This window comes from Cucurbita pepo, chromosome LG03 (assembly GCF_002806865.2).
Source record: "Cucurbita pepo subsp. pepo cultivar mu-cu-16 chromosome LG03, ASM280686v2, whole genome shotgun sequence".
NCBI classification, from domain to species: Eukaryota; Viridiplantae; Streptophyta; class Magnoliopsida; order Cucurbitales; family Cucurbitaceae; genus Cucurbita; species Cucurbita pepo.
The window spans coordinates 9,311,040-9,336,296 of record NC_036640.1 but is presented as its reverse complement, the minus strand read 5'-3'; the positions used below and the strand labels follow the sequence as shown (position 1 = coordinate 9,336,296).

General features: G+C 34.5%; 5 protein-coding genes across 5 annotated transcripts; 1 reads left to right on the top strand and 4 right to left on the bottom strand.

Annotated features, from left to right (window-relative positions):
• Positions 1–1,218: 1,218 nt before the first annotated feature.
• On the bottom strand, positions 1,219–2,629 carry LOC111790268 (palmitoyl-monogalactosyldiacylglycerol delta-7 desaturase, chloroplastic-like). Its single transcript, XM_023671133.1, has 4 exons — positions 2,333–2,629; positions 1,953–2,249; positions 1,698–1,804; positions 1,219–1,414 (listed from the first exon to the last, which is right to left on the bottom strand). The coding sequence occupies exons 1-4, from the start codon at positions 2,627–2,629 to the stop codon at positions 1,219–1,221; spliced, it is 897 nt and encodes a 298-aa protein (XP_023526901.1).
• Positions 2,630–6,798: 4,169 nt separating this feature from the next.
• LOC111791867 (palmitoyl-monogalactosyldiacylglycerol delta-7 desaturase, chloroplastic-like) lies at positions 6,799–8,274 on the bottom strand. The gene is made up of 4 exons (XM_023673368.1): positions 7,949–8,274; positions 7,509–7,805; positions 7,298–7,404; positions 6,799–7,119 (listed from the first exon to the last, which is right to left on the bottom strand). The coding sequence occupies exons 1-4, from the start codon at positions 8,243–8,245 to the stop codon at positions 6,924–6,926; spliced, it is 897 nt and encodes a 298-aa protein (XP_023529136.1). The 5' UTR covers positions 8,246–8,274; the 3' UTR covers positions 6,799–6,923.
• Positions 8,275–11,047: 2,773 nt separating this feature from the next.
• LOC111790267 (palmitoyl-monogalactosyldiacylglycerol delta-7 desaturase, chloroplastic-like) lies at positions 11,048–12,297 on the bottom strand. The gene is made up of 4 exons (XM_023671132.1): positions 11,981–12,297; positions 11,535–11,882; positions 11,354–11,460; positions 11,048–11,276 (listed from the first exon to the last, which is right to left on the bottom strand). The coding sequence occupies exons 1-4, from the start codon at positions 12,278–12,280 to the stop codon at positions 11,048–11,050; spliced, it is 984 nt and encodes a 327-aa protein (XP_023526900.1). The 5' UTR covers positions 12,281–12,297.
• Positions 12,298–15,131: 2,834 nt separating this feature from the next.
• Positions 15,132–16,544, bottom strand: LOC111790266 (delta-9 acyl-lipid desaturase 1-like). Its single transcript, XM_023671131.1, has 5 exons — positions 16,517–16,544; positions 16,073–16,404; positions 15,646–15,993; positions 15,451–15,557; positions 15,132–15,351 (listed from the first exon to the last, which is right to left on the bottom strand). The coding sequence occupies exons 1-5, from the start codon at positions 16,533–16,535 to the stop codon at positions 15,132–15,134; spliced, it is 1,026 nt and encodes a 341-aa protein (XP_023526899.1). The 5' UTR covers positions 16,536–16,544.
• Positions 16,545–21,384: 4,840 nt separating this feature from the next.
• Positions 21,385–23,381, top strand: LOC111790018 (palmitoyl-monogalactosyldiacylglycerol delta-7 desaturase, chloroplastic-like). The gene is made up of 5 exons (XM_023670780.1): positions 21,385–22,116; positions 22,227–22,367; positions 22,444–22,584; positions 22,656–22,762; positions 23,028–23,381. Exons 1-5 carry the CDS (start codon positions 21,550–21,552, stop codon positions 23,230–23,232), a joined length of 1,161 nt encoding a protein of 386 aa, XP_023526548.1. The 5' UTR covers positions 21,385–21,549; the 3' UTR covers positions 23,233–23,381.
• The last annotated feature ends 1,876 nt before the right edge of the window (positions 23,382–25,257 follow it).

The window sequence follows — 25,257 nt, the reverse complement described above, 5'->3', positions numbered from 1 at the left end:
AATAAACCACTTAATAGACTTTACTCTCATGAAATTTTAAGAAAGTTTGATATAGATTATGTTAAGGGATTAAATCAATGGTACGTGTAAAATGACCAAAATGGCATAGTTATACACACGGGTATGTGATACAAATGATATTAAATGTTATACGGGGTTTGATTTCATGGTATAAAGTGATTATGCAAAGTTTTAAGGCCATCAAAATAATCTGTAAGTAACCACATTATTGGAGCTCGGAAATGCAAACACACCCAACATGAATGAGACCTATCATTTAATTAACCGTGTTCTTTTAGGCTACTTTCCAATTTGGGTCATCAAACGTGTATTTACTACTCTATACACGGACACATCAAGCAGTTCACATACCTTCTAGGCCTCGTGCTGGTCAAGTTGGCATCTCTAGTGTTGTTGTCGGACAACTGGAAGGAATAGCGAACATCGTAGTATCATGTTAAACATGACGATCATTTTTCTTTTCATAACGTACGCATCCGTACTCATCATAAGGAAAAATATCCGGATGCATGTGAAATACATTTATGCATGAAATCCCAACATTTTTCACAGCAATTACATTATATAAGACAATCCCCATTTTCTCCATTTCATTTCATTTGTAGCATAGCTTTCAATATATGTCTCAGGGTTGTACATCATAAATCTTTATATCTCTGTCTCAAAACATTTCATCGCGTGTCATACAATATATCATATCATGTCATGCAACATATTATATCGTTCAACCTATCTTATCTTTCAACATATCATACCATTCAATATATTGTATCACAAAATATATCATATCATATCAAGTGTGGGTTTCGGATGAACTCGGATTCTCACAGATCGGGTGGTTTTAGGTGTTTTGATCCCATAATACGACACGGGAGGTGAGGAGGAAGACGAAACGACAGAGAACCAAAAGAAAACGACGAGAATGTCAGAATGACGTTGTAGAGGAGAGAGGTCGCGAGAGAAAAATCGCAAAAGAATTTTTTTTTCTTTCTTTTACTGCAAGTTAAGAGGGTTGGTTGAGATTTAGAGGGAGGAAGATGATGTTTGAATAGATTTTTGAGTTGCATAAAGTTTTATTATAATAGTAGCAACTAATTTATATAAAAGGTATTTCCTTTATTCCACACTCTGAAACATTATTTATTGGAGCATAATTATTTCCATACGAAGCATCACTCAAAGAGAGGCTTCTTTTAATTACTCCTTGGCCAACTTTTGCATGTGGGTTTGAGATGGCAATTTGACATGAGTGGCCACTCCAATGGCTTCAAGAAACCTAATAACATACCAACCAGGATCATATTCCCACCATTCAATCCCCATCCTAGCTGAATACTCGAAAGCATGGTGGTTATTGTGCCAACCTTCTCCAAATACAAGAAAACTTACCAACCTATGAATTAAAAAACAAAAAATTACATTTTTGTATCAACAATAAAAAAAAATAAAAAAGAAAAGAAAAGAAAAAATGATCGAACAAGTTATTAATTTAAATATGTTTCATGTTAAAAGTTGTATAAATAGGTAAGTTGGTAAAAGAAGTGAGTAATTTTTTATATGCATTTCAATATGAGCATAATCTTGTATTGCCTTTGTTAGTGAAATATTATTTTGATGAAACAAAAATCGATACAATAAATTGATTTGGTTATCGTATACTCAACAATGATACATACCAATTGTTTTTCGATAAATCGTTCGTTTTCCATGGTTGTGTTCCCCACATATGACATATTGAATTCACCATATATGTTGAGTGTGAATACATTACCGTTCTCACACACTGTGTAACAAAATAATAATAATAATATTAATAATGTGTCACATTTGTAAGATAACTATATCTACTTTATTTACTCAAATAGTTGAATTCATATAGATTTGTAACTAAAAGGAATTAGATTAACGATGATAGACGTAATCTTTTTTACCGTTCCCCAAATGAAGTAAGGAAAGCCTCCAATGCTATAGAGTACGAGTGCAAGAGCAATTGGATGAAGAATATATGTTTGGCGAATAAACCTATAGAAAGTTTGCTTCTCCAAATCACAAGCATTATCCAATTTTTGACCCCATCCAATCATGTCAATTATGCTTCCGTTGCTCCGGTAAAGAAACCAAGTAATGTGACTAAACCAAAATCCTTGGATTGGACTATGTGGGTCTTGTTCAGTATCAACGTATTGATGATGATATCTATGTGCGCTTACCCAATTGATTGGATCGCCCTAAAATTATAAAAATTATTAAAAATGTTAAAAAAACAACTCATATCTTGATATGTTTTAGAAAGTGTGTCAAAATCTGAAACCTGAGATGCGTGAACTCCACAGTAAGCAAACAAGTATTCAAGCCATTTGGGAATTTTGAAACTTTTGTGTGAAAGATTTCGATGATACGAAATAGTGATTCCAAATAGACCGGTGATAATATATAAGGTAAAGGAAATCAAAATGGCACCCCAATTTATTTGAAACGGTGCAAAAATGCAAAGAAAATGCAAAGAGAACAACGTGAAGGCCACTTTTTTGTCAATGTTGGTCCATTTTTTCTTCAAAGATGACATTGGAGGTTTCATAATTCTCTTTGGTTCTCTTGAAGCATCCATTAGAGTGGGGTTGCTCTAGTTGAGGAGGGTTGATATGCATTTATAGTGCATCTTTTAAGTCACAGTGTAATAATTTAAGGCTCTTCCAATATACATTATGTAAATGCAATATAACTACTCCAAGTTTGTCAAATATGATATTGATTATGAAAAGATGGATAATTACCTAGCTACATATAGTAATAATAATAGTATTAATTCTTATTAATAAAAATAATAATGATAATTTATTATCCATTTAAAATGATTGTCTTCATTTTTCAAAAAAAAACAACTATACCATATTGACTTTAACATAGATTTAGTTTTGATGTTAACATCGTCTATGAAATAAGTTTCGAGTCTCCCTTCTTTTATTTGTTGTGTGATATATTTTAAAAGTAGGTGAAAATGTATTATATAAACAATATAATATGTTTGATTAAGTCCATCAATTTAAATTATAAACTTTAACATATGAATTAGAGTGAGGTTGAGGTTCAGGTTGAGGTTGAGAATAAAATGATTAAGAAGTGCTTAAAGATCTGAAAGTTTACTTATACCAACAAAGTGCACTTTTTTTTCTTTTTTTTTTTTCGGTAGCTCAATCATAAAAACTTTAAAGTTAAACATGATTTTCTTGAAGCAATTTATTTTAGGTGACCTCCAAAAATTTTTCCTAGAATGACCATGTTGCAAGCAGAGAAATGTCTCGAACCATTAAGTGTAGAATCTGAATTCTAAATCGTAATATGAATCCTAGAATGGATTATTATATTTAACAATCATTGTGAATTACTGTCTCTAACTATCATTTAACAATCATTGTGAACATATGAAGTGCAACGTGACAACTAATCTAACTCAAGTGCATATACAAACACGACCAATCTAGACAATTCATTTCAAAGTATTAGTCGATGACACTCTAATATCTCCATGTAGTACAATAACTATAATTGTGAGTTGAGAAAATGAATTGAACCGGTTGAATCGAATCAAATAGTTTAACTCCCTCACCTTCCTCACGTAATTTTCTTAAGGTTTTCATTATTGAACTTTGTGACAGCTTTCAAGTAATGTTGCAACAACAACAATCTAATATCAAAGTAATGGACTCGGTCGAAGATCGAGGGATAGATTGAGTACTCACAGGAGGTGCAACAATTAATGGAATGTTTTAGAGGTGATGATATGTTATAGCATTTGTTTGTTTGTCATAGAGTCAAACACTTGGTTTAAATTTAATTAATTCTCCATTACAATAGCTAATAGGTTTGGGTTAGGGGTGGAGATTCAAATAATTGTAACAGCTGGCAGCTCATTCATTTGGCTTAAAGGTTAAATTAACTCTTCATAATTTCATACCTAATTAGTTTGGTTATATTAGTTTATAAAGTTCAAACCTAATATTTTATGTTCTAAAACCCATGCTCCAAAACTACCCATCACGCCGTGAGAGGGCTAAAATCCAATTTATATCATGACATAGCTCATATACCATCGAGGGAAAATTAAAAAAAAAAAAACAAAAAAAAACAAAAAAGTAAAAAAGAGAGAAAGTTGTCCCACGTCGATTATGCTGAAGAAATGGGGAGTGGAGGAGTTCGACTCCACTGTAAAAGAGAAGTTCCTTGCTTAATTCCATCCCACTTGAACGGTTTGAAGCTAGTTAAATATAATACGAGGTACCTTGTTTACTTTCATCCCACCTGATGGGGTGAACCTAATTGGATTTGACTTGGTTCTATCATGTTCGAATTCATTCCTACTAGTTTCTTCTCTTCGAAGGTTTTCAAGGTTAGTATGACTACCTTTAGTAGTTTAAATTATTTAGCGTCGAACTTAAATTATTTTATGCAAAATTAGGTTTAAATTATTTTACCTAAAATTAGGTGTAATTATTTTAAATTATTTTATGCAAATAAAGACCCACGTAAATTCTTGCTAGGGAGGTGAAGACATTAGATAATCAAGATATGACCCTCATGACATATATGTAGTAATCAAGATATGACCCTCTATATTTATAGTGCATTTTATTAATACTCTATCATCAACGTTTAGATCATTACTCTTGTTATTTACAACAATTGTTCCATCGTTTTTCTTATTGAGAATTAAAGAAATGGACATTTCCAGTCTAACTCATTGTCTACATAAATTAAGTTATTAAAAAAGATAGAGGCCAGACAAGCAATAAAGGTTCGTTTAGTAGATAGCAAATGAATCATCGATATAATATTAGAGTTTAGGTGACAAAAAAAAAAAAAAAAGATTTGAATAACATGTAATATCATTAATAATTTGTTTTCGAATTTTATGATTAATGAAATTGAATAACATGTAATATTATTTGTTTATTTTTCATTCCATCTTGATTAGGAGAAGATTGATAGATAGATACATGCATAGTTATATAGTAGTAGTTACAATAATACTTATAATAACACTAATAATGATAATTTATTACGTTTAAAATAATTATTTTCACTTATTTTTTAAACAACTACTATACAACAATTCATTTAACTCTATTTGAAAAATACAATTAATTCCCATGCTCGCTAGTCTCCATATATTGGTAATTTTCTTGATACAAAACATATTAAGTCATACTTATGAAGAAAAACTTAAGCTCAATCCTAATTTGGGCATAAAGACAAGGACTATGAAATTAGACTTAGTGATCAGTTCTAAAAAAAATTATGGACGTGATGGACTAAACTGTAGTGTAATGACTCTAGATTTCTACTTACCTAGAGTGACTACTGTCATCGTGACGTAAACATTTTTGTACGGAAATAAGCATTTAAATTTCATCTTAAGATACTATTATGGACTTATGTGTTTGAAAACGTGTTTAAAACAACAAAATGAAACACTAGATGAAATAAATAAACATTAAAATTAAAAACACCTCATTCTAATCTAGCTCTAAGAAAATAAATACAACTACCCTATGTATGTGTCATTATCTCGAATTTCGATGTTGACGAGCCTTGTAGGAGTTGCAGGAGTGTCTTGCCCTTACCTGAAATAAAAGTAGCATTTTAATAAATAATCAATAAGTGGCCCCACTATTGGGGTTAGATGCAAACACATGCAATCATGAGTGAGACCTATCACATCAGACTATATTCCTTAGGCGGCTATCCTAAACGGGTTAATTGGATGTGTATTATTGTTCTACACACGATCCAAACGTGCGAATATGGATCTACCAGCCGGTTCGCACGCCTCCTAAGCCCATTTCTTGTCAGGCAAACATTCTCTGGTAGTGGTAGATGTGGACACCCATTTAGGAATAGCGATCATCGCAACATTATAATAAATATAATGAGTCTAAATATCATAAGCATACCGTGTCTCCCATCATAGCATGTCATAAAACATATAGTTAAATGCATCATATCATAACATATATCATAACATTCACATATCATATAGTAAAGGTTTTGATATTGTATAATAATGGTTTTGATTTAAATTATTTGAACAAATGGACTCCACAATGGTACGATGTTGTCCACTTTGAACATAAGCTCTCATGGTTTTGCTTTGGGCATCCCAAAAGAACTTATGTGACTGGAGATACTATTCATTGCTTATAAACTCATGTTATTCCCTAAATTAGCCAATGTGGGACTCCAACAATTATGTAGACCCTTTTCCCTTTGTGGCATCCGATAGTTTGAACAAGCACTAGCTCAACTAGCGCCTACAGTTCCGTATATGAGCCTGTCTGGTGGGTTCACGTGCATGTGCATTGGTCGTGTGTAGAAAGAAGTACTACAAATTCAATCTTGCCTAAATTGGTAAGCATAGCCCAATGCTATAATGTTTTTATGAATAGATAGGTTCCACCATGATTGCATTTGATTACATTTCCCAACCTCAACAGTAGGACTACTTACTGAGCAAAATACTAAGTCACATGCTACTTATATTTTTAGGTAACATACTCAAGTCACATGCTACTTATATTTTTAGGTAACGGTAACACACTCTTCCATGGATGACGACATCGTTATGCAGGGTATAAGAATGAAGTTAAAATAGTTGCATTTTCTATATAAGTTGTAGCTCTAAGATTACATGTCATTTCGTTCTTGTTATTTCATTTATGTTTGCTTTTATTTAAAAAAAACTTCACGAATACAAAATAAATCCAAAAAGGTCCAACGCCGTGATGTAAATTGATGCATAAAGTTTTATTAAAATGGTAGCAACTAATTTAATTATATTGCTATCTCTTTTATTCCACACTGAAACATTCCATATAAAACATCACTCAAAGAGAAACTCCTTTTAGTTAATCTTTGGCCAACTTTTGCATCTGACTTTGGGATGGCAATTTGACATGAGTGGCCACTCCAATGGCTTGGAGAAACACAATAACATACCAACCAGGGTCAAATTGCCACCATTCAATGCCCAACCTAGCTGAGTACTCGAAAGCATGGTGGTTATTGTGCCAACCTTCTCCAAATGCAAGCAAACTCATCCACCTATGGAAAAAAAAAAGATGCAATTTTTTTTAAAAAATAGCAAAATATAGTTCTTTCCTTAATACAAACATCCATTTCTTAATAAACATACCATTTAATAATTATTTAAAAGTATTCTTAATATTAAGATAATAAGATAAGGGGTTTTGATAATCATTTACTCAACAATGATACATACCAATTGTTTCTCGATAAATCGTTTGTTTTCCATGGTTGCTTTCCCCATATATGACATATTGAATTCACCATAAATGTTGAATGTAAAAACATTACCGTTCTCACACACTGTCTAACAAAAAAGAATAATGTGTCATATTTTATCTATCATAACTATATAGATTTGTAACACAAGAATTAAGCAAATGAGGATAGAGGTAAGTTTTTTTTACCGTTCCCCATATGAAATAAGGAATCCCTCCAACGCCATAAAGTATGATTGCAAGCGCAATTGAATGAAGAAAATATGTTTTACGAATAAATTTGTAAAAAGTTTGGTTCTCCAAATCCCTAGCATTATCCAATTTTTCATGCCTTGCAACCAATTCACTTGCACTTCCGTCCCACTTATGGAGAAACCAAGTCAGATGACTAAACCAAAATCCTTTAATCGGGCTATGTGGGTCTTGTTCCGTATCAACAAATTGATGATGATATCGATGTGTGCTCACCCAATAGATTGGATCACCCTAAATTTTGAAAAGTATTAAAAATGTTTAAAAGACAATAAATATCTTGATATGCTTTATTATCAATCGTTTATAAAACCAATCTTGAATGCATCTAATTTGAAACTTCTAATAATAAAACAGTAAAGAGTGCGAGGTAAAACCTGAAGGGCATGAACTCCACAATAAGCAAACGAGTATTCCAGCCATTTAGGAACTTTGAAACTTTTATGAGAAAGATTTCGATGATACGAAAGAGTGATACCAAATAGACCTGTAATAATAAATAAACAAAAACAAATCAAAAGTGCACCGAAATTGATTTGGAATGGCGCAAAAATACAAAGAAAATGCAACAAGACTAAAGCAAAAGCCAATTTTTTGTCCATCTTGTTCCATTTTCTCTTCCCAATCGACATTGGAGGCTTCACAATTGTCTTTGGTTCTCTTGAAGCATCCATTAGAGTCGGATTGCCTTTGTTGAGGAGGCTTCACCTCACCACCCCTTGCATATGCATTTATAGTGCATCTTTTAAGTCACAATGTAATAATTTAAGTCTCTTCCAATATACATTATTTAAACGCAATATAACTGCTACAAGTTTTGTCAAATATGATATTGATTATTATGAAAAGATGGATATTTATCTAGCTACATATAGTAATAACAATAGTATTTATTATTATTAATAACAATAATAATGATATTTTATTATTCATTTAAAATAATTGTTTCATTTAAAAAAAAATCTTATTGACTTTATCATAGCTTTAGTTTTCATGTTAACATCGTCTATGAAATATGAGTTTCGTGTCTTACTCCCCTTTTTTGTTGTGTAGTACATTTTAAGACTAGTTGAAAATGTATTATATAAACCGTTTTAGAAAATATTAGATGTTTACATCATTAATCGTACTTAATTAAGTTTATCATCAAAATTAAATGATTCAAATCATAAATTTTAACATCGGAAAGAGAGTGATCTTGAGTATAAGATGATTTTATAAAAACTCTAAAGTTAAACCTGATTTTCTTAAAGGAATTATTGTTGGGTGACCTACTAGGAATTTTTTAAAGATGACCATGTTGCAAAGGATGCAGGGGAAATGCCCGAGGCCATTAAGTGTAGAATCTGAATTCCACATCCTAATTTGAAACTTGGAATGAGTTGTTACACATACCGTCTTTAGCTATCATTTAACAATCATTGTGAACATATGAAATGCAACCTGACAACAAATCTAACTCTGGTGCATATACAAACACGACCAATCTAGACAATTCATTTCAAAGCATTAGTCGACGTCACTCTAATATCTCCATGTACTACAACAACTATAATTGCGAGTTGAGAAAATGAGTCGAATTGGTTGAATCGAATCAATAAATAGTTTAACTCCCTCACCTTCCTCACGTAATTTTTCTTGGGTTTTCCTTATTGAACTTCGTGTCAGCGTTCAAATAATGTTGCAACAACAACAATCTGATATCAAAGTAGTGGACTCGATCGAAGATCAAGGGATAGATTGAGGAATTACGCACCGGATGTGCGACAATTAATTGAATATTTTAGAGGTGATGATAGGTTATAGCATTTGTTTGTTTGTCATAGAGTCAAACACACTTGGTTTAAATTTAATTAATTCTCCATTACAATAGCTAATAGGTTTGGGTTAGGGGTGGAGATTCAAATAATTGTAACAGCTGGCGGCTCATTCATTTGGCTTAAAGATTAAATTAACTTTTCATAATTTCATACCTAATTAGTTTGGTTATATTAGTTTATAAAGTTGAAACCTAATCATTTGTGTTCTAAAACCCATGCTCCCAAATTACCCATCACGCCGTGAGAGGGCTGCGGTCCAATTTATATCGTGACATACATCATATAGAAGTGGGGAGTTCGACTCCACTATAAAAGAGAAGTTCCTTGCTTAATTTCATCCCACTTGAACGATTTGAAGCTAGTCTAATATAATATGAGGTACCTTGCTTCCTCTCATCCCATCTGATGGGGTTTGAAGCTAGTCGAATACAATATATTTTCTGATGGCTCCAGGCTAATATTTTGGCTGATTTGGCATTGATAAGTTATGTTCGGATCCTTTCATACTAGTTTCAACTCTTCAACCTTTGATTCTACATTTCTATCCCGAAGTAATGAATTGGGTTCGTATAGGCATTTTTGATGCCGCTATTGAAATAGCTTTTCTGGCTATATTTTCGGCTACTCCACTCATTTCATAAAGTATTCTACCTGGTTTAACAACAGCTACCCAATATTCGGGGGATCCTTTCCCTGAACCCATACGTGTTTCTGTGGGTCTTAGTGTAACGGGTTTGTCTGGAAATATACGTACCCATATTTTTCCGCCGCGTCGTGCATTTCGTGTCATTGCCCTTCGTCCCGCTTCGATTTGTCTAGATGTGATCCAAGCGGGTTCAAGTGCTTGAATAGCGTATCTACCGAAGCAAATACGNTATATTTTTCCTCCGCGTCGTGCATTTCGTGTCATTGTCCTTCGTCCCACTTCGATTTGTCTAGATGTGATCCAAGCGGGTTCAAATCCTTGAATAGCGTATCTACCAAAGCAAATACGATTGCCTCGATAAGATATTCCTTTCATTCTTCTTCTATGGTGTTTCCGAAATCTGGTTCTTTTCAAGTTATAGTTGATGGTTATTTCTCAAAGCTTTCATGGTTAGTATGAATACCTTTTAATAGTTTAAATTATTTAGGGTCAAACTTAAATTATTTATACAAAATTAGTTTTAGCTAAATTTAAATTATTAGGATAAATTTAAATTATTTTATGCAAATAAAGACCCATATGAATTCTTGTTAGGAACACTTAACTTAATCCAGACATGAGCCTCATTTCATATATGTAGTAATGATCTTGATATGAATTAGATAGATATATGCACATATTTGAAGTTCAACATACATAAGATCGAAACCAAACATTCCATAATAAATATGTTATATCTGAGAATATTTGCTAAAACCACTGCACCTACATCATATGAAAGTTCTCTACTTATAATCAAATAAATAGAAATGGGGAGAGCAATAAATGAAAGCTACGGAAGGCAAATATCTAGATATTTACTTATAATAAAATGGTAAATGGCATACATAATAATAATACATTTAATGTGATAACAGATAATTGAATTAAATCTTCTAAACAAAGCACACAAACATAGAGGCAGAGTTAATTTTTCCATTCTCAAACATTTATAGATGAAATTAAAAAGGTTATTTTAATGATTCTGAAACGCCTTCTTTTGGCTTGTCCATAGCTAGCCTTTGCTTGTGAGTTGGAGAGGGTTGTTTTACATCAGTGGCCACTCCAATGGTCTGAAGAAACAAAATAACATACCAACCAATATCGAGCTGCCACCATTCAACCCCAATCCTAGCTGAATACTCAAATGCATGATGATTATTGTGCCAAGCTTCTCCAAATGATATCAAACTCAACCACCTAAGAACACAAAGAACCCTAATAAATTGCAAGATACAACAAACAAACCTTAACAATAAAAAAATAAAAAAACTGACCAATTATTTCTACTCAAATCCTTTGTGTTCCATTGTTGTTTTCCCCATGAATGACAAATTGAATTTACCATAAAGGTCGTGTGAAATAACATGACGATCCTCACGCACTGCAAAATGAATAGAGATTCTATTATAGATGGATAGAGGAAAGGAAAAGAATTGGAGAGAGATTTTAGTTTACCATTCCCCATATAACAAAGGGTGTTCCTCCAACGAAGTAGAGAAGGATTGCAAGAGCTATTGGATGAAGAATGTATGTGTCATGAATAAACCTATAAAAGGTTTGTTTCTCCAAATCACTAACATTATTTGGCCTTCCATACTTCAAAACCAAAGTAAAAACGCCTTTTTTTGTATCCTTACGATCAATGAAGTACTCTGGACAAACTTTATTAGTCAAAGTTATGGAATCCAAAAACCATATTAAGTAACTAAACCAAAATCCTTGAGTAGGACTATGTGGATCTCTTTCGGTATCAGCATTTTGATGATGACATCTATGAGTACTCACCCAATCGATTGGATCACCCTGTAATCCAAACGAAGTAAATATAAATAAATAAAAAAATTTCGAGTGATAGTGAAAATGTTTTGAGATTTGAAAAAGTAGAATAAAAAATATCAAACCTGAAATGCATGAGTTCCACAGTATGCGAATAAGTATTCAAGCCATTTAGGAAGGTTGAAACTTCTATGTGAAAGATTTCGATGATACGAAATAGTTATTCCGAAGAGACCTGAAATGACGTATAAGGCAACGGCCACCCAAAACGCATTCCAAGTGAATTGGAATGGTGCAAAAATGCAAAGGATGTGGATAATGGAAAAGGTAACTGTAACAAGTTTCTCTCTGTTGGTCCATTTTCTGCTACAAAATGGCATTTCAGGCTTCGCCATGTGCTTTGATTCTTGTTTTGAAGTGCCCATTTTGCAGGGCTTTGGTGTGGTTCTGGTGTGGTTCGAGTTAATTAGCCACCTGTTCTACCCTCTTTATTTATAGTGCATTTTTAGTCTCAATCTAACATTCTCTCCTCCCACCAAACCAATACTCTATGAACGTTTAGATCATTACTCTTATTATTTATAACAATTATTCCATCATTTTTCTCGTTCAGAACTAAAGAAATAGACATTTGTAGTCAACTCATTATATACATAAATAAAGTTATTCTAAAAGATAGAGGCTCGGTGGGCTATTAAAACCCGTGAAGGCTCGCTTGTAGATAGCAAGCTAATCATCCATATAATATTACAAAGGTTAATTCATAAAAGTTTAAATTGAAACAAAATTAAAATATCTTTTTTTTTTTTTTTTTTACTTTAAAAGAAGGGTAATAAAAAAAAAATTAATTTGACAAATATATATATATATACATATGAATCTTGAGAAAATAAGCCTAACTTTGTAGATAAAATAAAAATGGACAAAATTTCAAATTTACTTTCAATAATGAACCATTTCCAAATATCATTAATAATTTGTTTTCGAATGTTATGATTAATGAAATTAAATAACGTGTAATATTATTTGTTTATTTTTCATGTGGCAGCATTTTTTAATGATAGATATTAATTCCATTTTAATCAAATATTAAATATGATACCGTATCAATTTTAAAAAAATAAAATAAAATAAAATATGTCCTACCTGGATTAAGAACATCACCCCTAAACAAAGTAATTTATTATGTCTCAAACTTTTTTTTAATAATTTATTAAAAATTTTAATTTTCTTTTTTAACCTCAAATTGAGAAAGATATATTATCATTAAATATATAAAAATAAAAATAAAAAACTCAAGAAAATCAAAATTAAGTTTTTGTTTCCTTGTGACAAGAGGAGGAAGTAGACCTTTTATTATAAATATATAAAGAACGAATGAAGGAGGCCAACAAAGACAGGCTATTAACTAGTTCGTTGTAATAGTCTGTCCATCACAACAATTTCTTTGTTTTCGCATGCATTCTAGTCTAGCTCAAATTTCTCACTACCGAACTTGGTAAAACTGTCAGGGTCAATGTCAACTTCAATGACATAACTACGTAATTTTTTCAAGTAGATTCTACTTCGAGAGCCAAGTTTATGGTCTTCAATGACAGCAGTCACTCGATCTAGAATGATTTGATTCTTTCTAAAGTATCTTTTAAAAAAAAAAAACATAACAAGCGACTTTTGGATATGATGGCAAAACTTTTATTAAAACCAAAACTTAACTAATGATGTAAAGCTCGTTCTAAATCTTTGTAATCTTTTGACCAAAATTTAATCATTTGGTTAATTTAAATTATACCTTCAAAAAATATGATTATGAGAATGGTTATGATTTTTTTTTAGATGTTTGGAAGAACATACTTTATGTCATGTTATTAAAATTTGATAGACGTGTTTGGTTTATAATATTGTCTAGAATGAAATGGCCCTTAGAAAAGTCTTACTTTTAAATTCTTTGATTATTGAATGCATGTGCGTTCATTAATTCTTGAGTAATTAAAATAATACTTCGATTGGTGACGTTAATTTCTTTGGTTTCTTCCTCAGAAATATAATAATGTCACGTGTCGTCGATATAAATATTTATAATCGAGTTAGATTATGATATTTGAACTCACGTTCAATTAAGCACAAACGTACAAAAAAAAAATAATAACCTTGATAAACCATGTTCAATTTTGTGCAATCCACGTTCTTCTTTCATTATTATCCTAAAAGTCAACTCATCAAATGAAGGCAACCCACACTTCCACGTTCTTCTTCGACGATTTTTCTTCCCAAACCGAGCACTTCCAGTGAGCGTGAGGCACGAATCCTCAGAGTTCTTGATGAATTGAGGTTGGGTACGAACCAAATGAGGCTTAATTCAGAGAAGGGTCAACAAATAACGAGATTGAATCTTTGACATAAAAAAGGGATAAGTTCATAAAAATTCCGATCTAATATCTACTTGTTAGACTTAAATGTCCTATTAGAAGTTAGTTGGGGCTCTCTAATCGTCCCCACAAGATAACCGATAACATAAACATGAGAGAAATGACCTTGTGCCTCAACCAATTATTGAGATACATATGGGGTTCTATCAATCTAGATAGCTCATTAATAGACATTAATTAACGACTCTCTAAAAGTCACCACATAATAACCTATTACTATCAATTATGAGACCTTAAGTCACCACATAATAACCTATTAATATCAATTATGTGAATGGAAATTGTACCATCTTTTTGTGTTAACGACCATAAAATAATCACATATTTGTGTGTATAGGGATTGTACAATTGTGTTGATTTTTTTTTTTTTTTTTTTTTTTTTTTTTTTTTTTTTNATAAGTCTTATCTATTTCAATACTCAACTTTTCTTAAAATATTTGGAGAATAACCATACATACACTTTCTGTACATAAAATCTCTTATACATGTTTCACTCTCGTGTAAACAAATCTTATACCAAAAAGAAGAGACCCGTATTAATATTCTTTTACAAGTATATACGTGCACGAAGTCCCACATAAACAAAACATCAATTTACTTATTTAATGTAACATAGAAAATCTTTCCTGCATAACAATATCGTCATTAACCTGCATTGCACACTCTAATCAACAAAAAAAATATATATATATACATATATATTCATGAGATGTTTCAAACGTAATATCATATATATTAGGATCACACATCCTACGAACATCAATTAATAACATTATAGATATCATTTGATTTCACCTTCCAAGACAGATTTTATTAGAAGCAAATAAAAAATTTCAATGACAAAATAATATCATTTTAAAAGATGATCCTCTGGCTTGTTCAAAGCTAGGGCTTGCATGTGGGCTGGAGAGGGTAATTTTACATCAGTAGCCAATCCAATGACTTGTAAAATCCTAATAACATACCAACCAGCGTCAAGTTGCCACCATTCAAGCCCAAGCCTAGCCGAATACTTAAAAGCATGGTGGTTATTGTGCCATCCTTCGCCAAATGAAGTCAAACCAACCCACCTTTAACCATATCAACCAAAAAACTTATGTTATGATTAGGTCTTTCATCTCGAAATTGTTTAACTTAAACATATGGTAAAGAAAGAAATAGAAAATTACCAATTGTTTCTTGACAAATCGCCCGTTCTCCAATGTTGTTGTCCCCACATGTGGCATACTGAATTCACCATAAATGTTGAGTGAAATATCACTACGATCCTAACACACTGGTAACGTAGATAAAGTTATATTCTTTCGTTCATGATTTATCAATGAATAATTGAAAGAAAACAAATAAGGGTGATTTTATAGTACCATTCCCCATATAAGAAAAGGAACTCCTCCAACGGTATAGAGTATGGCTGCAAGAGCCATGGGATGGAGAAGATAAGTCTTGTGAATAAATCTATAAAAGGTTTGTCTCTCCAAGTCGCCAACGTTCTCGGGTTTTCTATACTTCGAAAAATATACAAACATGTTTTTTTCTATCTTCTGAAGATCACTAGAACACTTTGGAGAAACTTTGTCCGTCAAAGTGTAGGAATCGAAAAGCCACATTATATGACTCATCCAAAACCCCTGAATAGGGCTATGTGGGTCTCGCTCGGTATCAACAAATTGATGGTGACACCTATGCGTACTCACCCAATCAATTGGATCACCCTAAAATTCATAAAACAATAAAAATCAAAACAAAGTGAATATCTATAAAATAAATGCGTATAGTAAAAAGAGAGCAAACCTGAAGAGCGTGAACTCCACAATAAGCAAACAAATATTCGAGCCATTTAGGAATTTGGAAACTTTTATGAGCAAGATTTCTATGGTACGATATAGTCATTCCAAAAAGACCCGTGATAATCTGTAACGTGACGGCTACCCGAAATGCAGGCCAGGTGAAATGAAATGGTGCCAAAATACAAAGGAGATGCAAAAGTAAAATAACATGAGCAACGCGTTTGTCTAATTTAGTCCATTTTCTCCTCCAAAATGATCTTGGAGGCTTCACCATTTCCTTTGGTTCTTGCTTTGAGGCATCCGTTAGCAACGTTGGACGAGGCTTCCCCTCCTCCTCTGTGATACGTTCAATTGGTTATGATATTATATTTTCGACCAAAATAATAACGACTTCGTCATCGAGTAACATAGTATTAAGATTGAACAAAACAAAAAGAAAAACTCATACCCAAAAGAAGTCTATGCATTGAGGCGGTTGAAAAGTTGTGTTGAGAGCTTGAATGGATTGAATAAAGGGCATATGTTGTGAAAGGGTGATTCTGTTAAAAGGGTTAATGAGTATGAATTAGTCTATTTGCAGAGTTTGGGAATGTTAGAACTGACTCAAATATTATACTGAGTCAATTCTAAATTTGTTGCAACAATCTTCTCCTCTTTTCTCTCTTCTACCCTAATTTTCTGCTTTACCCTACCATTATTATGACCTCCCTCAAACATATCTCACAAATATTGACTTGATCATTTATGTATATCCCGATATTTCTCTATTGTGATTAGTACAGAAGTAGCATGATCATGCATATGATGGGTCTATGAGAGCACGTCTAGATCATGTGTAGAGAAATACTACACATCCAATCCTATCCAAACTAAAAAACGAAGTTCAAGGTCATGCCATAATATTTTCATGAAAAGGTAGATCCCACCATATTGCATGTGATTGTATTTCATTTATGTTTGTCTTTATTTTAAATGACTTTACAAACGTTGTCCATGACTCTTATTAAATGTTTTAAATGAATTTTTTCGCATATAGTATTCATATCATAGTTCTATTTTGTTAAAAAAAAAATAGGATCGTTACATCAAATTTGGGAATATTACTTTGTAAGTTAGTTGTTATTAATTTATAATGTTCTATTAGTAACTGGATTGAACTATTGTAGATGTTGATGATAACCTATCACCTAACAACCCAATTTGTTGTACTTAATATCAGAACTTTATTGTCAATAGATGTGAACGTAATATTAAATGAAAACTATTGAATAGCAACACTTTGATGACTTTTTTAAATCTTTTGTTCAATATATCTAATGCATTATAAATATCCAAACTTTGGTCGGTGACGATCTTTGTAATTCCATTTAATTTTATTGTAGTAAGTCATTAACTAGAATACCCTTGGGTTTGGTTCGTAATATGTAACGACTATTTTAACGATTGAAATAAAAGTAGGTACTATATAGATGAATTAATTATGAAACGCGAAAAAAAATTTAAAAATAATTTCAAGATGGTGTCATAGACTTATATGTTTATAATAAAATCGTTAAACAGATAACGTAAAAGTTAAGTGAAACAAAGAAGCGAATTAAACAATGACATGATCTAACTTAAGGGATACAAATATCATGAAATGTGTTACCCTAGCTGTAGTTCCACGGCTGTCACCGTGACGTTTTCATCCATGCAAATGAGCATTCCTTTACATGAAAAAAATAAGAGTAGCACGTGACTTGAGTATTTAGTGATCCCATTATTGGGGTCAGAAAATGCATATACAATCAATCATGGAGGGACCTATAGGTCTCTTTCAGTAACGATACGCGTTCCAGAAAAGAAAATAATAATAATAATAATAATAATAATAATCCACAATGGGTGCTAAGAGAACGTACTATTTCCCCGAGTCCACATTAAACCCTAGGGTATCTAAGTAGCCGCCCTTCTATTGAGTCGTTGTTGTACCATGAGAGAGAAGCAGTAAGATTGAGGTGGGGGATGGATAGCGCCGCGAGACTTTGGACGTTTGCGAGCCTTAGGTGGGAGCAAACCAACGCTGGGGTACTTCGTGACAAGGAGGACAGACACACCGTCAGGGACGAATGGACGACGATGATCTCATCAGCAACGGTAGTCAAGTTCTGCGATTAGGGTTCGCCAGGACTCTCGGGCGAGGAAGACAGAGCAACGGGCTCGGGTCGGTTCTTCAGGTATCCCGCGAGTTCATCGCAGCTAGCGTACGACCCGTACCCTGCAGGCCCCGCTCGGACACCATCACTAGGCCGCATTTCCATTCCAGCCCAAGACCAGCGACACCAAACGTGTTCAGAAACCATGCGCCATCAGTGACCTTCGCAACTCGTCGGCTCGGCACTTCGGCTTCATCGGCGGCTCCGTTGCATTCCGCGGCTCGGCTCAGCAGCGTGGCTTGGTGGCTCGAGGCTCGGCTTAGCGGCTTGGTATACGAATAATATACCGATTTCTAGGTTTCCGACCCTTCTGGAACCATTCCCACCCTTGTTTCAACCATCTGAGGTCAGTATAACTCTACTTCGATAAAAACCAAGTTGTGATAAGAACTTACCTTGATAGTTAGGCATAAGGGCTAGTTGTGAAAGGACTCTAAGTGTATCATGTGATCTTACAAGGGTAGTTAGGCGCCGAAGTTAGCGTCGCGAGTGACTTTGGCCAAGGCCAAGGAGGTAAGTAACCTTACTGTTGGCGTTAGTTATCTATGTGTAATGATGCGTACACTGTGGCCTTCGCACGTACCATATGTGCTGTCATCGTATGCTATGCCATGTGTTTATCTTGCTGTGAAATGCCAATGTATACCATGTATGCTATGCTATGTATTTTCTTGTGGTGAAATGTCGATGTATGTCATGCTCATGTATGCGATGTTGTTGCCATGAATTGTTTACCCTGTATGCATGAAATTAATTGACATGTCATGAATGTGTTGGGAGTTTTACTGATAAGATAAGGAAATCAACTACAAGGGGGTAAGATTCGGATTACCTTGTTGATCGAATATCTCAAGCCAAGAACACTTTGTTTGAGATTCGAATCACTCCAGAAGCAAGATCGATCATGTCTAGCTTCAATGATTCTTGTTGATCAAATATCTCAAGACAAGAACACTTGATTGAGATTCGAATCACTCCACAAGCAAGATTGATCATGTCGGGCTTGAATGATTCTACATGCAACCTAAACTACATAGAGTTGCAAAGAAACTTAGCCGTGACTAAGGAAAAGCACAAATGCTTCTTTTACTATATTTTCCAANTACGTGTCATGGATGTGTTGACTGGTGTACTACAATACATTCATATGATGTTTCATTAAGTCATGCTATGTAACGCGACGAGGGAAATGAAATGATGTACGTGTAATGCCATGGGGGTAGGCGTTAGGGACCTCATGCATGTTGTGTCTTATGCATAGGGTTACTGCCATGTTATGTAATGATGGTACAGACGCGTACACTCGATATTATGCTCGTTATGATATCATGCAGGCCCCCTCCTTTTCCGTTGCGTCCAATAACGTATGTCATGCATACCCGACTAAGCCAGGCCCAGGGGGTTTGTATACGAACCCTCCTGGTGGGCCCACATTGACGTACGTGGGCCGTGCGTGAAGAAGTACCACGCATCCACCCTGCGCGGATAAAGTCAGAGCCTAAGGCCATGTAAAAAGGGGAATGGAAGACAGCCCCCTCATGTTTGCTTTTCTTTGCTTGTGATTGTGCATGTGTGTTGTGTGTGAACTGCTTGTGTCCTGAATGTGTATTGTATGCTTAACCCCAACAGTGGGGCAATTTACTGGGTATTTTATATAATACTCAAGCCACGTACTACCTATATTTTCAGGTAAGGGCAAGGCTCCCATGTACAGTTGGCGGTGAACGCTGCGAAGGCCATGGAAGTCTTAGAGAGTGCTTATAGTGTCGTAGACGTCTTGTTGAGACTCTTTCGAATAATTTGCAATTGTTTCCCCTAGTTAGTTGTTGATTGATTTTCTAAGTCGTTGCTATTGATTTTCCAGTTACGAACTACTTATAATAATGAACATGTCGTCGCTATTGAGGTTGTCTTATATGAATTTTTGCACTTTTGTCATATGAATGCAAGGTAACATCGCTAATTAGGTTAAAGAAAATTAGGGGCATTACATCTTCATGAAATCATTTCATGGCCTTAGACTATGTTTTCCAACTCAGGCTAAAATTGTATGTATAGTATTCCTCTACACACGGCTCACATACATGCACATGGACCCACTAAGTGGCCAAATACATACCTCTGGGCTTGCCTTTCAGCTAGCGGCCATGGAGTGAAAGAGGTTTGTACAGTATTGTGGTGTGTACAATATCGTACCATAACATCATGTAAACATAAACGTCATAAGATACGCGTTCATACTAATCATAACGGAGAAGTATCTCGATGCAAATGACATACAAAAATGTATGAGGTCCCCATAGCTTTAAATCATGTGTACATAAACATTTTCATGAATACATTCTTGGCATATCACACATTTTACGATCTTAAAAATGATCATGCTAACATGATGTGTATTGTATATCATACGATAATATATATCAAAAAGACATCATCGCGAAGTCAATAGCATAACACAACATAACATAAGTCACATCATTACATAACATAATTTACGTCACTCTAAGTAACCTGATCTTACTCGTGACATCTCTTCTATTAAATCACCATGTGATTTAATCTCTACAGCTGTAATTACCCACCAAGGTTTGAAATACCACTAAAGTTTCTAGAATAAGTGATACATAAAAACATATTAAAAATACATTTTAAATCAACTTTCAAACTTTGACATGAATCTTCATTCTTGACCACATCATGTCACCGGCCATCATCTCTCTCTTAGCCGTTTTACAATGTGATGAACATCTTTTAGGCCATAGACTTTTTGGTTTGGCAAAATGGAGAAGGAAAAGAAGTCCAAAACGTGAAAATGATGCTACAACCCTACACACGCGTTTGGAATTCAAGTGCACGAACTCTATTGAAATGGTGCCGAGTTTTAATATGATCTAAATTTATAAGTCAAATCTCGAGTCTACTTTCAAAATGTCTCATAGATCCTTAAACTTACGATATCAAATATGTTTGTTTTTAAAATTTTAAAACAAAAACTGGGTTTTGGGTTATCTTAAAGAAATCGAAATATCTGGTTGAAATTCCTCTCCCCAAACGCAGAAATCTCATTTATTCCATTTCCACCTTATCTCCATTTCGTTTCTTTTTTCTTTGAACCCTTTTTCTTTTTATTTTTCTTTTCCGTTTTGTTTGAGAATGAACACAAGCCACAACTCTGTTCGCACACTAATCGCCTCAGATTCCTTCACAAACTGACAACTTTTCCCTTCCATTTATTAACTCCCCACAAACAGTTGCTTACTTCAGAGTCGGCTGCTTTTTTCCTATGGCGCTTCTCAATTCTCGACCGACCCATTCCAAATTCCACCGCTTAACATCCCTCCGCCGCGAAATCCACCGTCCACGCCTGCCGATCATTCGTTTAACTCCGATCCCTGGTGACCCATTACCCTTAAATTATGTGGGTTGTTGCGATTTCAAAGCCCTAAGGCTGAATTCACCAATTCAGATTCAAAACAGAGCAATTCCACCGCCGGCAGAGGCATTTGAGTCACAGTCGCCAACGCCGCCAACGCCGCTGGCTGCGGCGGATGGAAGGAGGATTTTGTTGTCGGACGTGGTGGTGAGGCGGCAGAGGGAAGTGTTTTGGGGTCGGAAATGGACATCATTAGACATCGGAACCGCAGGAGTTGTTGTGGCGACGCATTTACTCACTCTGTTGGCTCCATTTCATTTCAATTGGGCTGCTTTTTGGGTTGCGATTTCTCTGTACATTGCCACTGGTCTTTTCGGCATAACCCTTTCATTTCATCGAAATCTCTCTCACCGGAGCTTCAAACTTCCCAAATGGCTCGAATATCTCTTCGCCTATTGTGGAGTTCAAGCCCTTCAGGTTCTAAAAACAAATCCCCTGTTTTTTTTAGCCAGTCTTCAAACTCTGTTTCTTACTCTGTTTCGTACTCTGTTTCTTACTCTGTTTCCGTTCTTTCAATTCTCTTTCAGGGAAATCCAATTGATTGGGTTAGTACCCATAGATATCACCATCAATTTTGTGATTCAGAAAGAGACCCACATAGTCCAATTGAAGGGTTTTGGTTTAGCCATATGAGTTGGCTGTTTGATACCAATTCTATAGTTCAGAGGGTGAGAATTCAATACCATCGCTTAAATTTTACCACAAATTAGTGTTCAATTTCAAACTTATGTGTTCTTTTGTTAGTGTGGAGAGCCAAACAATGTCGGGGATTTGCAGAAGCAGCCATTTTACAGGTTCATTCAGAATACATATCTTCTTCATCCCATTGCTCTTGCTGCTTTGCTCTATGCAATTGGAGGGTTCCCATTCATTGTTTGGGGAATGGTAAGATCGATTCTTCTTTTTCTTGCCTTGATTAACCAATTGTAAAGCTTGTGTTTTGTTCTTGATTACAGGGTGTGAGAATAGTTTGGGTATACCACATCACCTGGCTGGTGAATTCAGCTTGCCATGTTTGGGGAAAACAAGCTTGGAAAACAGGGGATTTGTCTAGAAACAATTGGTAAATTCTTAAGTTTCCATCAACTTCTCGATCGAAATATCGTCGATACAATAGTTTTAACGTCCTACGCTACCTAGATTTTCATTCATAGAGACCGAGCTATTTCACTAATGTCATAAAAGCTTCATTTTTGTTATCGATGTTACAAGTTTGCGAGTTATTCTCATGTCTTGGAAGCTATAGAAATTTAGGACACGTCTTGTATGACTTTTCAAATGCTTAAAAGAACGTTGTAGGGACCGAGTGTAATGTGTTTGTTGGCTAGGTGGGTGGCATTGCTTGCATTTGGGGAGGGATGGCACAACAACCACCATGCGTTTGAGTTCTCGGCCCGACATGGCCTAGAGTGGTGGCAGCTCGACATGACATGGTACGTGGTTCGGCTTCTTCAAGCTCTTGGTTTGGCTACAGATGTGAAGATACCAACACAAGTTCAGAAAGAAAAATTAGCTATTATCAATACCACATGATTTTATACTAACTTTTTTGTAAGCCATATCTCAAAACCAGAAACTGTATGTCTTCTCATTTTGACATCCACGTGGTTTCTAAAGGCAAAATATACATAGAGGGGTAACATTTCAATTGGAAAGTATTAGAATTTTTCAACGTTACATAATTCGCTTATGAACAAATCATTTAACGTGTTAAAACATGAATGAAAAGAATACTCTACTCGACATTTGTAACAGCTCAAGCCCACCACTAATAGATAGTATCTTATTTGATCCGTTACGTATCGCTGTTAGCCTCACAGTTTTAAAACGAATCTACCATGAAAAGGTTTTTATGTTCTTATAAGGAACACTTCGTTCCTTTCTTCAATCGATATCGGATCTCACAATCCACCTAATAGGGACCAACGTCCTTGATTGGAGAGAGAAACGACGGGATCTCACAATCCACCGTAATAGGGACCAGCGTCCTTGATTGGAGAGAAAAACGAAGCATTTCTTATAAGGATGTAGAAACTTTTTTCTTTAGACAAGTTTTACCCGCGTCCTTAATTAGAGAGAGAAACAAATTAAAAATCGTGAGGTTGACGGTGATAGATAATAAGCCAAAACAAACAATATCTACCCGTAGTGAGTTTGGGCTGTTACAAAATTGTTCCCTTTAACATGAATCTAGGTCAACTCGAAGAAAAATGTCAGAAATGGATTGCCTTTGTGAGTATATGTACACCTAACAAGTGAACTCGTTCTTATTTCAAGGTTCAAACATTCGATGAATATGGTTAACTAACCAAATACTTGAATGTTTCAAGACGTTTGTAACCTAAACACGAGTTATGCAAAGGAGCATTAGTTAGTTAGGGTTTCGATCGAGTGTACTTGATGCATGATTAAGGTCTAAGCTCGTTAATCTACCGACCAAAGTATTTTCATAGGACACTTCAAATGGACATCATGAAATAAGTTTAGGACAAAGAAGGATGATAAAAATGGTGAAATAATTCAGAAGAAATGAAAGATAAGGAAGTGACAGCCTCGAGCAATGGGTTTAGGAATGTGTGAGAGACAAAGGCAGCCATGAAGGAGGTTATAATAAGCTAATTAATGGGTTTTGAAAATGAAAAAGAAGACAAAGAAAAGCAAAACAAAAGACGAAAAACAACCACTTTAAAGGGTTTTTTTGTTTTGTAGGGAAACTTGGGAAAGAAAAAAAAAAAAAAAACACACTTCCCTCCGACATTTGGAATTTCGAAGCTAACAAGGAGAGAAGATTAAGAAACCAAACAAAACAAAGTTCATGATATTATGCCTTTAAAAAGTACAATGGAAAGAATGTTTCTTTTTTTTGTTTTGTGTAAAATAGTTTCCATTGTCCATGTGCACGACAACACACAAAGCCTGGCTTTAACATGAAAGTGTTTCTTTTTCTTCTTGTCTTAGCTCTTGGTATGTCTAACAGCTATCATCTACTATTCGTAACTTGTTTGAGTCGTTATCGTGCCACTTGATTGAACAATAAACCTCTACAATAATATGATATTGTCTACTAAACTCTTATAACTTTGTTTTTTTGTTTGGTTTTGCTTTAGTTTGCTCAAAATGTTTCATACGAATAGAGATAGTGTCTCTTACTTATATATTCAAGATCTTTCTCTTAATTATTAAATGTAGAACTCCAACCCCTCTTCTTCGATCATGGTATGAATTAGCAATATAGAAAAAAAAAAGGAACACACGTATGATAGACGAGGGTCGATCCTCAAGTGTCGCACATTCCGCCACAAGAGAGTCAATATTGAGAAGTGTCATGATGCAATCGAGTAGGATGTTGCGTCATCCAACACACCAAAAGTGTGCATTTAACCCAAGTTGAGGCATATGCAAGGTTCAAGGAAACGAGACGACACGAGTGTCGAAGATAAGTTGTGGCACATATGTATGTCATAGTGAGGGCTAGCGTTGTGAGACGAGTGTCTTGGGCGACTTCCTTTGAAATGGGTTTTTCAAGACCAGTACAGAATAGCACGGGTGTGTCGGTAT

What these genes read in the sequence shown, in the direction of transcription:
- LOC111790268 (XM_023671133.1), bottom strand. Translation starts at nt 2,629, where the DNA reads ATGGATGCTTCAAGAGAACCAAAGAGAATTATGAAACCTCCAATGTCA. An exon ending in GTGGAGTTCACGCATCTCAG is followed by an intron (nt 2,250 to 2,332) that starts GTTTCAGATTTT and finishes TTATAATTTTAG; the next exon opens with GGCGATCCAATCAATTGGGT. An exon ending in CTTACTTCATTTGGGGAACG is followed by an intron (nt 1,805 to 1,952) that starts GTAAAAAAGATT and finishes TTTGTTACACAG; the next exon opens with TGTGTGAGAACGGTAATGTA.
- LOC111791867 (XM_023673368.1), bottom strand. Translation starts at nt 8,245, where the DNA reads ATGGATGCTTCAAGAGAACCAAAGACAATTGTGAAGCCTCCAATGTCG. An exon ending in GTGGAGTTCATGCCCTTCAG is followed by an intron (nt 7,806 to 7,948) that starts GTTTTACCTCGC and finishes TTCAAAATTTAG; the next exon opens with GGTGATCCAATCTATTGGGT. An exon ending in CTTATTTCATATGGGGAACG is followed by an intron (nt 7,405 to 7,508) that starts GTAAAAAAAACT and finishes TTTGTTAGACAG; the next exon opens with TGTGTGAGAACGGTAATGTT.
- LOC111790267 (XM_023671132.1), bottom strand. Translation starts at nt 12,280, where the DNA reads ATGGGCACTTCAAAACAAGAATCAAAGCACATGGCGAAGCCTGAAATG. An exon ending in GTGGAACTCATGCATTTCAG is followed by an intron (nt 11,883 to 11,980) that starts GTTTGATATTTT and finishes TTTGGATTACAG; the next exon opens with GGTGATCCAATCGATTGGGT. An exon ending in CCTTTGTTATATGGGGAATG is followed by an intron (nt 11,461 to 11,534) that starts GTAAACTAAAAT and finishes TTCATTTTGCAG; the next exon opens with TGCGTGAGGATCGTCATGTT.
- LOC111790266 (XM_023671131.1), bottom strand. An exon ending in GTGGAGTTCACGCTCTTCAG is followed by an intron (nt 15,994 to 16,072) that starts GTTTGCTCTCTT and finishes TATGAATTTTAG; the next exon opens with GGTGATCCAATTGATTGGGT. An exon ending in GATTTGTCAAGAAACAATTG is followed by an intron (nt 15,352 to 15,450) that starts GTAATTTTCTAT and finishes ATATGGTTAAAG; the next exon opens with GTGGGTTGGTTTGACTTCAT.
- LOC111790018 (XM_023670780.1), top strand. Translation starts at nt 21,550, where the DNA reads ATGGCGCTTCTCAATTCTCGACCGACCCATTCCAAATTCCACCGCTTA. An exon ending in GTGGAGTTCAAGCCCTTCAG is followed by an intron (nt 22,117 to 22,226) that starts GTTCTAAAAACA and finishes ATTCTCTTTCAG; the next exon opens with GGAAATCCAATTGATTGGGT. An exon ending in GATTTGTCTAGAAACAATTG is followed by an intron (nt 22,763 to 23,027) that starts GTAAATTCTTAA and finishes TTTGTTGGCTAG; the next exon opens with GTGGGTGGCATTGCTTGCAT.